At 32.5% G+C, this 12,834-nt stretch overlaps 1 protein-coding gene across 2 annotated transcripts; it reads right to left on the bottom strand.

The window, feature by feature from the left end:
- Window positions 1–6,659: 6,659 nt before the first annotated feature.
- On the bottom strand, window positions 6,660–8,984 carry LOC129284370 (zinc finger protein JAGGED-like). Of its 2 annotated transcripts, XM_054919831.1 has the most exons (5): window positions 8,590–8,982; window positions 8,337–8,425; window positions 7,846–7,977; window positions 7,655–7,730; window positions 6,660–7,560 (listed from the first exon to the last, which is right to left on the bottom strand). In XM_054919831.1, coding segments are annotated over exons 1-5 (753 nt in total). In that variant the 5' UTR covers window positions 8,592–8,982; the 3' UTR covers window positions 6,660–7,106. The 2 variants fall into 2 exon arrangements, with proteins under 2 accessions (XP_054775806.1, XP_054775807.1); XM_054919832.1 differs by lacking the exon at window positions 7,846–7,977 and having other exon boundaries at window positions 8,590–8,984.
- Window positions 8,985–12,834: the final 3,850 nt, after the last annotated feature.

Genomic DNA, 12,834 nt, shown 5'->3' with positions numbered 1-12,834 from the left:
AAATTTGAAAGCCACAGTGAGGTCCCTTGAGATCTAAGTGTAATTTAAAATTAAGCTATAAAGACAATAATAACTAGATTAAAATACATTAGATCAATTAAATAATTAATTTATAACTACTTTATCAGTAATTTACAATTATAATTTTAATTTTTTACAATTATAACTTTATATATTTAATAATTGAACAATCATACGTTACTAACATTAATTATTTACAACTACTTTATTAGTAATTGATAACTACAACTTCAACTTTTTACAACTATAACTTCACATATTCAATAATTAAACTGATCAGTTTAATTATTGGATATATGAAGTTTTAGTTGTAAAAGGTTAAAGTTATAAATTATTAATAAAATAGTTATAAATTATTTGACTATGTAATGTAGATATGTCTAATAGGATCATTATTATTTTTTTTATCTATATTTCAAATTACGCTTAGGTCCCAAAGGATCTAGTTGTGATTTTTAAATTTTATGGGATTATTTGTAAATAAATTAGCTCCATAGGACCTATATATAATTTTTCTTTTTATAATTGTTCCTTGAATTATACCTCCACTTTATTAATTACTCTTTTAAAAAAAAAAGGATACGTTGAAATTTCAATTATGATAATTATGACACTTATACGGGGCATTTAATGATAATATAATTAGAAAAATGAATTTTTTTTAAAGAGATTATGATTTTATATAATTTTTTAAAATCATGAAATACATAACAATGCGCACATAGTCTAGAAGGACTAGTTTACTCGAATGGCATATCATTCTAGTTAAGTTTTGTTTTCTGTCTCGACGATAAGGAAGTAACAAAATATAAATAACAGAATATAGCAAATTTTCTTCTTGGTACTAATTTCAAAGACACTATTGAAAATGAGTCCAAGGTAGCAGCCTTAACTGGAGTTAAATATGAAATGTTGTCGTATCCATGTATGCTGAGCCAGGAGGCCATGGAATTAATAATGATGACTTAATAAGAGCCCGTGAGAAGATGATGATGATACAACAAACTGTTCAAAATGAGACTATACTCTTTCAAAAAGTGTTCCTTCATATCCTTGGCGACACTGTTCAACGTTGTACACCCTTTGGACCAGACAGCTAAGCTAGGACTGTTCACGTTGAAGCAAAGTGCAGGGTATTAACCTTGAATTATTTATGAGTGCTCCGAAGTTCATGCATGCATATATGATGATGGATGCATGCCTGGCCAGCTCTGTAAATTTCTCGATGGAGAGTTCCGACAACTGAAGACAGTGTCTTGTAAGAAGTGAGTGTGTTCATGCAGTGAAACTCCATGATAGGGCTCTCGTGTTTTTCCACTTTTTTCCATTTCGGGTAGGGTTTAACATGGTCCACCTTTGCGTTTTTTGTATGGTAGCAAAAGTTTAGTTCATCTGCTGCCTTCTTCACTGAGGGTTACTATTAATGCTTGCAGAAGTTAAAGTGGCTCTTAAAGTGTGCTTTGGCTCAACCATCAATATATTTCATGGATCGAGATATGCTCGAGTGCTGCTTCCTTTCCTCCTTCATTTGTTTTGGCATATTTATCTGCTCCACTCAGTTTGCATGTGTTCATTAATTCTCTTTAATTCTGAGTGAGATTATGCAGAGACCCTCTCCACCAGGACTAGCCACAATGGGGTTTCGGAAAGTTGACATATTTAGTTGAGAATTGAATTATAATATATAACCACATAAATATCACATGTTGATTCAGCATTACATTATTGGGCAGAAAATATACTAACTGATCTGATAACACTAATGATTGGCATGTTCTCTGAAGTTTTTGTTAAGTTCCATTGGAAGCTATATATACAAGTAAAGTATGGTTTATAAATTTAAAAGACTCTTCCAATGAGCATGCTAATCTTTTGGAATGGGTCATTCATTTGAATTTATGCTTATATTGAGAGATCAAGAACCAACAATTCCAAAATTGTTGCTATTTTAAATCACCATTAAAAGGAAACTAAGATATGGATCTGGTCAGCTATATTATTCTTCTCCACGTTGCTACATATGCATGAGAACAAGCACATATATATATACACAGACAGCAGTACTAAGCTAGGAATATATACATACTCCCTTCGTCTACATTTTTTGATAAAGTAAATGTTAAAAAATATAAGATATTTTTAACCTTTTGAGATGTAATAATTACTTTTTTTTATAAGTGTCCCTATTAAATGTATCACTTTATATTTTTTTAGGATATAAATAGGAATAAATATGAAAAGATAGAGTTAGTTTAAAAATAAAAAACTACTTTACTAAGCGTAAAATTTGATTAAAAATATCTTATATTTTTTAACAAAAAAAATATTAGTGTGTGTATATAAATCATGCTATCGGGCTACTTAATATATATAAAAGATATTTGAAAGAGAAGATTGAAGTAAAAATTGAAGAAAATTCAGGGCCCAAACCGTGCACTAGGCAGGTCGATCTTGGCTTCGTGCGTGAATTAAAGATTACACATCAGGCTACGTTTTCTGTCCTTTTGTTGTAATTCAGAGAAGCAACAATCTACGTCCCTATCATCTGAATAGATGGTTATATTTCTCTCTGCATCTGCAGCATGTTAAGCTGTCAAGGAGAGTACTTATTCATATGATGCAAATTAATTATATAGAACAACTTTAACTCTATATATATATGTATGCATGTTTGATAATTACAATCCATTGTTATGGCAGAGAATCCAATTTAGCTGTGTCATTTGAAGATATTAAAACTCAGTCATAAGTTCATCAGAGTTATTGAAAGCAAGCATAGCAACAGCCCTATTGCAGTACTAATGATGAGTTTTACTTTTCTCTTTTTCTCATGGTCAAGATTCAGAATGCGACATTTGATGCAACTTTTTAAGTGTGTCACAGAGATCAACACAACGCACAAATGGAGTAGTCTCTCTCTCTCTCTCTTCTCTGATCCCGAGAGGCATTAAATTCTCACAAGTCAGGGAAGGGGAGAGAGAGAGGCAGATATGATATGAGTGGCGATGTGTGGATGTAACGGGAACCACAAAATACCGAGCCATCAAAGTATACAAAAATAAATAAGCTTGCTTTTAAATATTACTTTTGAATTTGGACGAAAATTCAGAGCTCTCCATGGCCAGCTAGCTGAATCAAAGATGATATTGTGCAACGTAGAAATTGGAGAGGAAATTAAATGTTGATTGGATTCTCTGGTGATAGAATATGGCGTCTGATATGGAAGAAGGTAGTTTTACTGGGGATCAGTGTTCGTCATCGCCCAAAAATTGACCACTTGCAGTCTTTTTATTCATCTTCTTTTGTCGGACTTGATCATACCATACACATATCTACTTCTTCATTCAATCTTTTTTTTTTTTGTATGGAAACACATTTCAATAACTCATCCTGAATTCCAGAAAAAATATAAAAAATTGAAAAATTATGATGTATGCTAATAATAATAATAATCTAAAAATTATTTTTTATGAATAGAATAAATAAATTAGTCTCGTATTTTTAAGAATTATTATTTTTATTCTCTGAGGTTATAATTCAGCATTTCTTTTGGAAGCATGAGTGGCAATTTTGAAAGGTATCAAAATTTTAGAAAATACTCTCTGTTGATGATAAAATGATGATACCTAAAACACTCACAAAACAACAATCAATGCAAGCGAAAAATATTAAAAGAATGAGTAATAATGTTGGAAAGTATAAATAACGTTAATAAACCGTTCGATTTTATTCTCTCATTTATTTTTCACAAATTACCAATTTATATAACGAGAAATACATCTCCGCTAATGTATCACCAAATGTTTGGGATGCATGAAAAAATCACAATTTTTTTTATAAATAATAACATTGAGGGATGAGACTTGAGAGATTATTTTATTAAATACCTTTTGACTTCAAGATATTAATTGCTTTCTTTATTTTCACTTCTTTTTTATTTTATAAAAAATAATCAAACCCTTGATTTATAACCACATTTGTCATCCTTGCTACATAAGTTAGCCCAAAGTGCATGTCCTACTTCCCTTCATATATTATTCACTCTAACGAACAGTAAAATAAAATGTTCTCAAGTTATATTAAACACAACTTTGAATCCCATGATTTTAGTATTGGCACTTGGATCAACTGGTAAGAGAGTTTATCCAGTATATTTAAAGGTCTTGAGTCCAAATCCTAGTAGCAACAATTAAATTCTTGGTGAGAAGTATGCCTCCCAAAAAAGTGCCCGCAAGCTACCAACTTGATTAGTTTTAGTCAAATACCTAGAAAGCCAAAGCAGAAGCCCAAAAAAATCCCATGGTTTCATTAAATTTTCATTTATATTCTTTCATTCTTTTCAAAATTTTCTTACTTTATGATATTCATTTTTTTTTTTGGGCTAACTACACCAAATTCATTGGATGAAGGGAAAAGTGAGAGAAAAGTAATAAAGGGAAAATTTTCCAAAAATAGTAACTGTTTTTTTTTAAACTGGTTTTAGCTGTCCTCCCTCTTAATATTTTTTTCTTCTCTATTTTTCTCTTCATCCAAACTAAAAGTAAATGGAAAAGAAATAGAATTGATATAACTTTGATATAGCAAAAATGTGGTGCATTTTTAAAATAAAATTTCTTTTAAAAGTTTGTAAAATAACTAAAGAAAATACAATCAATGATTCCTATAGTTTCATCAAATTTTGCTTTTAATCTCTATAGTTTTTTTAATATTTTTAGTTTCTATAGTTTCAATGCTTTTAATGTTTTTAAGCCTGTGAAAAATGAAAGTACTAAAAAAATTACAGAAACTAAAAGCAAAATCCAATAAAATTATAAGGATCAACGATTATGTTTTTCCAAATAACTATCATTGAACAATTTTGAACTTTTTTCTATCAACAATGCAGGGTTTGGATTTTAAATGCAGTGGTTATATGTGGAAGGGAATTCAAAAAACATGTCACCCTGAGATCAGCATCATAATCATTTCAACAAGCCACGATATCCTAATCTCTGTCATCACATGCTTTTACTTTCATCCCAATTTGGGTAGTAACTACATGCCACAATGTAAAATAAATAAAATCAAACAGATCGATTTGGACAAAGTATACAGACAGATACTTGTGTACTAGTGTGTTATTTGTATATTACTGAAGAGTAAATCACTGAATTATATTGTTCTCTTTTCATGTAAAAGATTTGTCTGGACTCTGGATTATGAGACTTCCTCGATCATCTGCTTTTGAAAACACTTTTTCGTTTCTAAAATCAGCACATGCATCGAAAACACACACGTTGATATTATTTAAAAAAAAAAAAACAAGACAAGTTATTGATAGACTTTTAACTAAGATAATGATTAACTATTGAGCAAACTGGGTTAAAATGCTGTTGTCTCGAAAATATTCTCAAAGAAGTTAAAATGTGATGAAAAAATGTAAAACGCAGTCTTTCAAAACTGGTGTAATATTTGCAGTTTTTTAATAGCTAACATTAATTCAATATCGGATCAAAAAAAGTCTACCAATCGACCTACAATACTAAAAATTGGCCAGGCGACATACACCCACTTTTTGGGGGCTTATAATATGGGAGAATGACACCTGATAAGGCCTTAAGAAAAGAAAAAAATCACACCTAAGGTGCAATACATTTTGAATTATTTCTATAGGTTCAAAAGCCCAAAATGCAAATATATTTTTTCATAAAAAGGCATATTTGTCCTTAACCACACGGATTATGTATATTGTGTTGTTTATGTATGAACTTTGCCATGTTCTTTACAGACATTGTGTTATTTACATATGTACCTTGTGATTTTATTTATAGATATTGTGTTGTCCATGGAAAACTTGTACATGATTTTTTAACTTAATCACACAAACCATATGTAATAACATACATTGTGTTATTTACGTATGGACCTTATCATATCCTCTATTGATATTATATTATACATATTGAAAATTTGCATCCAGGGTCTTTGGTTTTGCATCTGGGGTGACTTTTTTCTATTATAAGAGCCTTAGGTACAATTCTCCCTATAATTATACACCTCCCATCCTATATATAAATTATATTTAAAATGTGTTGTTGGAATTATAGAAAACCCTAAAATTCATTAATTTGATCTAATTTATTATATAATTAAGAGAACCTGACAAAACTATAAAAATTCAAGAAGTATTTATTATCACATTTTTTTTAAATTGCTCCTCATAAAATCAAATTCTATTTTATTAGACAAACTTGTATCATATTAGTTACAAGGGTAACTTAGTCTAATTTTTTAAATTTTAGATATAATTATTTTATTTAACCAACTTTCTTTATCTCTGCATTGATTACTTTTTTTTCTTGCATTATATTACTTTTTCCCTTAATCTGTGCATGCTTAGATAATATATTTTCTCTCAACAATGAATAGTACATTAAAGGAACAGAAAGAGTATTTCTCCTCACATTTTATCATTTTAATCCTAGGAAAATCACATTTTTTGCTTTGGCTATGGTATTCCAAGTATTTGACTTAGATTAATCCAATTGGAAGTTAGCAAAGAAAGAGAGAGTGATAACGTACTCTGAAATCAAAAGCATTAATTATGAATTAATTCCCTAAACTCATGGAAGGAAAAGGGACCCAATGAAATGGAAGGAAAAGCAAAAACATTGGGTTGATATCCAACTTGTTGCCTAACCGGCATTAGTTACCCTTTGGCACAGTGAATAGTACACACTACACACCAATTGAAATGAGAAACAAAGCCCCCCCTTCTTTTAGCTCCCATCCAAACAAAGCCGATGACCTCAAAAGCTGTCCTGCTCTCTCTCTCTCCTCCTCCTCCTTCATTAGCCCCGAAACCACATCTGTCAGCTTAGCTCGTTAAGTCTCTCTCTCCCTCTCGATACCGTATCTTTCTCATCATCCTTAACTCTTGTTTTTACATTTCTCTCTATTTCCTGTCTCTGTCATTCCACCATGCATTTCAAATTTAAATTTTATAATAATGTTTACAGGCTTCTCAAACTTGATTTAAACCCCGGCCCATTAACAAGTTCAGTGAAACAGAAAGCTATGACTCAGAGAATCTTGCTCCTTCGATATTAAAATCCGTCTTGAAACCGATTGATCGCCGAAGGAGGATCTGCACGGTGCTGATATACTGCAGAATAGCTGTGTCGACCCGGGTTCAACCCATCCTCCTCATGAATATGCAGTGAGCCGTCGTCCCCGCCACCGAACACATGGCCCACCGGTGCACCGATGGAGGTGTAACCAGACTCGCCGCCGCCGCCAGTACTGCTTGCCACGTAGTTGTGATTGTGAAGGGCGTGACCCACATAGTAATCGCTGATCACTGGGTGGTGGTGGTGGTGGTGAGAAGGAAAGGACGAGACTGGTTGTGAGGACGAGGCGTACAGGTATGACTGATGAGGGGCATGAGAAGGTGATGATGAAGATGAAGAAGCAGACAAGTATCTGGGAAATCTCAGAGACGTTGTTGGATCTCCTACGTTGTTGTTGTTGTAGCTCCCTGCCACTACTGGTTGGCAGCACCTAAAGAACAACAAAACAAAACAACGAGATTAAGGAACAAAATCCATGAGCTCTCTGGTTCAGTGATAATTAATCTCTCTAAGAGTACGTATACCCTAACTGGGCGGCTATGGAATGATCGTTTCGGAAAACGAGTTGACGAGCATGGTTAAGAGTCTCGGTTTCCCTTTCTGCAATAGAATTCAACAAACACTTAAGACACACACACACTCACATCAAATCACAACACAGATCATAGTGGTTATAGAAAGCATAGTTTCCAGAGAAAGAGAGAGAGAGACTAGCCTTGGCGATGGCGGTTCATGTGACCACCAAGAGCCTGAGATTTGCAGAACTTGAGGGAACAAAACCTACACTCGTAGACCTTACCACACTCTTCTTTTCCATCCTTCCCTCCGCTTTTCTTTTTCCTGCAACCTGCTCCAACCCAAACCTATTAAAGCAACTTCTAACACAGGTACAACCATTTCCCAAAAGTCATTAATAAATTAATTATCAGCACCCACCCTCCACACTCGCACTCAAATATCTCTGGTTTTTTCCTTTTTTGCTAAAAATATCTCTTAAACACTATCTGGAGGCTCAGAAAGTCGAGGAAGGAGAAGGTAAAGATGACAAAGAAAAAGGCCCAGATAGCAGATAGAAATGGTGGAAAACTGAAAACTAAATTGCACTGCGATAGAAATTGAAATAACCTCGAGAAATTAAAAGCACGATTTTATGGTAATAAAGGTCATAAATTTATGGTGTACTTTGACATTTGTTAAAGTTTATACCTGAGGAGGTGTCTTCGAGGACTTGTTTACCATCCCTAGAGTAGTCATCTGGCAAATTGTTGAGGTCTAATGGGTTCTCTTCTGTTCTCCTGGAGGCAAATATAGAATCAACAAAAGTCACAAGAAAAAGAGAGATTAATATTATTAGTAGTAGAGTTATGAAGAGTTAGATAAGCAGATATAATATATAGCAGGTAGAAGATAAGGTAATAAGAATCAGCGTGTGGAGGGGGTGTAGTGGGGGAAGACCTACATGGTACCGACAGAGGGAGACAAAAAAGAAATGTATATGAGGCAAACACTCTTTAAAGATCGGGAAGATGAAAAACTAAGGTTCTGAAAAAAATAATAATAAATTGCAAGACTTCCAGTTCAAGACCGCAATATAGAGGCTATAGTTGGAGTAGTGATGGACGAAGGAATAGAGAGCTTTGAAAGTTCTCTATCAGTTCCTCTGCCATTCCACTCTGGACCTCCCTCCCTCTCCCTCTCTCTCTCTCTCTCTCTCTTATTGATATCAACAATGGCGCAGTGTGGGTCTCGTGACTTAAAAACAAAGAATGGCTTAATTCTAATGAAGAAGGACATGGCCTTTTCCATTAATTAGGTTAAAGCAACAAATCATCGAATACAACTTTACCCACTAGGGTTGGCAATCAAACATGTACTAAACACAAGATTGAGCATTAAAGTCTGCCCTAAACATGAAAGGGAAGGCATTTATACCAGAATTAAGAAACCAAGAGAAGTGTGAGGGTTTAAAGGGAAGACCATGTTGGAGAATATATGGTCCACAATTGCTTATTGCCTGCTGGTGGGTGTCAATTGTCAAATTCTATCCGAAGGACTTAGACTTGTGTCAAGGAAGGGTTGCTATCAGGATCTATTGTAAGGGTTTTTGAATCTAAGCATGCTTGTTTTATTGTTTGGAAGTTGTCATATCTCATAGATTACCTACACATAGTCCTTTTCATTTGATGTGCATTTGTGATTACAAGCTGAGAGAGAAAAAGTGGGTTATGAATTTGGATCTTCCTATAGATTTATCTCTTTGTTTGATTTTACCTCTGGCACTTTTTAGATTCAAATCTGTGATGTGTGTTTTGAATCAAACACTCGGATTCAATATAACCCTCTTATCTAGACACATGTTGATAATGATTCCTTAAAAGATGGCATGCTCGAGAACAGGGTGAAAAAATATTTTCTGTACATTTATTCTTTTAAAAAAATCACCTTTTCCATTATTTAAAGCCGTAATTTTAAAATTAATTGAGTTAATACTTTTTGGTTAATTAATATGTCCAATAATGACCATGTTTAATTTTTCTGGTTAGCAATATTATCTAATTGAACCCTATGTTTTCTATAAAAGGTAATCATTGACAAGTTTGGATCCGATGAGTGGTATAAATCACTCACTACTCAATGAGTATCCAAATTATAGTTATTTAATTTCATCAACACTTAAAAATTATCAAAATAAATTTCCCTCCAAAGATTTTAAACACTTCTCACGATAAAATATTTCTCATGTATGTTGTCCCCCTCCAAAAATATAAAATTTAATATTTTCTAAATATCATATGATGAAATCTCTTACAGTCATTTGCTTATATCAAATGGTTATTATCATGCCAAATGAAATACTCATTGAGCATGTAGATTTATGCCACTCATTAAATACAAATCCAACACTGAGTTGTATTATAGTCCTAATTATACATACTTGCAGGATATAATCAATATTTTCTTACCACATTGACTAAATAAAGGGTATAATTGAAAAAAAAAATAAAAATTATAATAAAAAGATTTTTCAAAATAAACTATATATAAACAGAAGGAAGTATATACATATAATAAAGCAAGAGATTAGAGATCCAATTTATTAATTAATTACTGATCACAGCTAAACTTTTTCTACCTTTTTCTTGCATTATGATTATCGAAGAACAATTTTAATTTAGTGGCCACATATATTTTGTCGACAAGCAGACTGCTATACCTGAAATGGATGTTTGAGAGAAAAAGAAGACGTAGCCAAATTGATAATCAGGCGCTTGATGGACCACTCCAAGCTGGAAGCCGGTTGGTCGGTGTACTGTGAAGGCGCGTTAATTTTTGAGGCACGCTTTTAATTTTGAAAGTAAGGACCCCAAAAAAAAAAAATTATGCGAAGGTGACCCGCCTGCCCAAATATCTGAAAATTACAATTTCTTGCAGAACATGTATGATTACTTTTGAGGTGGTCCATTACAGTAATTAGCAGTAAATCCATCCAATATCTTCTTCACTGCTCAGAAGCCCTTGCGAGGCGACTTTGCAACCGGTGGTGGAAATTTTCTTCGTCATAATTGGGTCAACCTTTTTCTTCCAATATTCCATCAGGAGGCCATACAATTTAAGTTGAAAAGTTTTTTACCTCTGCCTTATGAGTACTATTTAATACAAATAAATGTAAATTCATATACATATATATATATAAACCTTTTATTATTGGCCTTTTTTCCAACATTTTATGGGCCGATGTTGTTGGTGCTTCTTAAATTTCTGCTCATAGTAGTTGGTCAAAAAAAAAATTCTGCTCATAGTACAATTAATCTGATCTTTTGGGTGTTAGAAAAAAAAATATAATATTTTAAATATTAGGTGGTATATGAGTGGGACCTACCAAAATATTACTTTAGCTTAGATTTCAATTTTTAAAAGTCTTTAGATATAATAAATTATGAATCATTAGCTAGTATGGTTTCTTGTAATTATGCAGCGGTATAGTAGTCTTTCGACCGTTGGAGTGAGAAGTAATCTGTAATTTTAACCCTTCAAAATTGTCTCCAACACATATAGGAAAAGGAAAAATGAAAACAGAGAAATAATAAGAATAAAGTTGTAAAAAAAAATCATATTTTTAAGTTATCTATGTAATATTTGAGCTCTTAGTTGTGAGATAAAAAAGGAGGCAAAGGGATAATAGATAGAGGTTGAGAAACAAGCCAGGTTACGGTGATTGGCAATGCACCTCTCATTTTAAATTAACAAAATTATAACTTCAGTGCATAGGTTTTAGAACTAGGAAAATCTCTTGTCAATGGTTGACTGTCATGTTGGTATTGGACATAAGTTCTAACCATCAACATTAAGAGTGGAGAACTAAGAAAATCTCAATCCAATCATTATGTGTTAATGGGTTAAATGAGCCAATCTACAAACCCATTCATTTTTTTACAAGAAATTTTTTAAAAAATAACACTAAAATGATAAGTTCTACCATCATGTTCTATATAGCTAAAGTAAATAAATTCATATTATAAATGTATGAGATTATATCATTTATTTCAAATATGTTTATCTTGTAAGGCTGTGATACAAAAACTCCCTCAATTTTTTATTTTTTATTTTTTTATAAATAATATAAGTTAAACAAGTCAATTTTAAGCCATTAGGATTATCCCATTTGATCCACTCGTTATCTAATCTAGACCAGAAAATACCCATTTTTAGCGGGGTCAATTCCTTTTTAACCCAACCTAGCTAACCTTTGTATTAGATTATTTGTTCCTACTCATATAGCCTAACCTATATTTTCTTGGCTCCTAGCTCTAATAATTTCAAACCCCTTGTGTTTCAAGATTTTGCACACGCGGTGGTTTAGCCTCGTTATAAAATGATGAGGCACACTAATTTTTTCTTTTCTTTTCTTTTTTTTAGGTAACTATTACTCACAGAAAAACCCACACTCACCTTCTATCCACTATTTATCCGAGTATATTCTAATTCAAAGCTCACCTGTTCCGAAGTTAGTTGAGTTAGACTTGACATAGAAAGCTCATTAACATAAATGAAGCCGCTGTTTAATTATGGAGGTCTCATCCTTGATTGAAAAAAAAAAAAGGAAGCTAGATAATAATCTTATCTAAATACATTAGTTATTATCTCAGCATCATTACCGAACTTTTGGATATCCTCAAAGGATTCAGCTTTTATTGAAATAATAAGTTTTTTAAAGTTAATATATATACTGATTCTCTTGAAGCACTTACATTGTCATGAGTTCAACAATAATCACCCTCTATATGAAACCATCATAAAGATAAAAAAAGGAATTTATTATAAATGATTAGATGATCACATTTAAATATGTTTTTAGATAAGTGAATAATTGTGCAAACTGACTCGTATACAAGCTCTTAGCTATTGCCCAAATATTGAGATTTTAAACAAGTCAGTTTTAAATTGTAAAAGCTTTCTTAAGTTCACTTGACTAAAAATTATTGTCATTTGCATGGTTTTCCATCGTCTTCCTCATGCCAAAAAAAAAAAAAGGAAAAGAAACTCATGAGCTCTTGCACTCAAGAGCACCTTGTGCCACTATGCTACAATTTAATGAGCTGCGCACTATTGATGGTGGATGAACAATAGAATTTTGAGATGAAATGATGCGGTGGTTGGATTGTAGGATGAGAAAAAGTGGAGAATATTTGGAGGGGCAGTGTTG

The sequence above is a fragment of the Prosopis cineraria genome, unplaced genomic scaffold, assembly GCF_029017545.1.
Source record: "Prosopis cineraria cultivar Desert tree isolate PC_DT_omini unplaced genomic scaffold, ASM2901754v1 PC10, whole genome shotgun sequence".
Lineage (NCBI taxonomy): Eukaryota > Viridiplantae > Streptophyta > Magnoliopsida > Fabales > Fabaceae > Prosopis > Prosopis cineraria.
The sequence above is the reverse complement of the archived record's forward strand: the minus strand, read 5'-3'. Positions and strand labels throughout refer to the sequence as shown.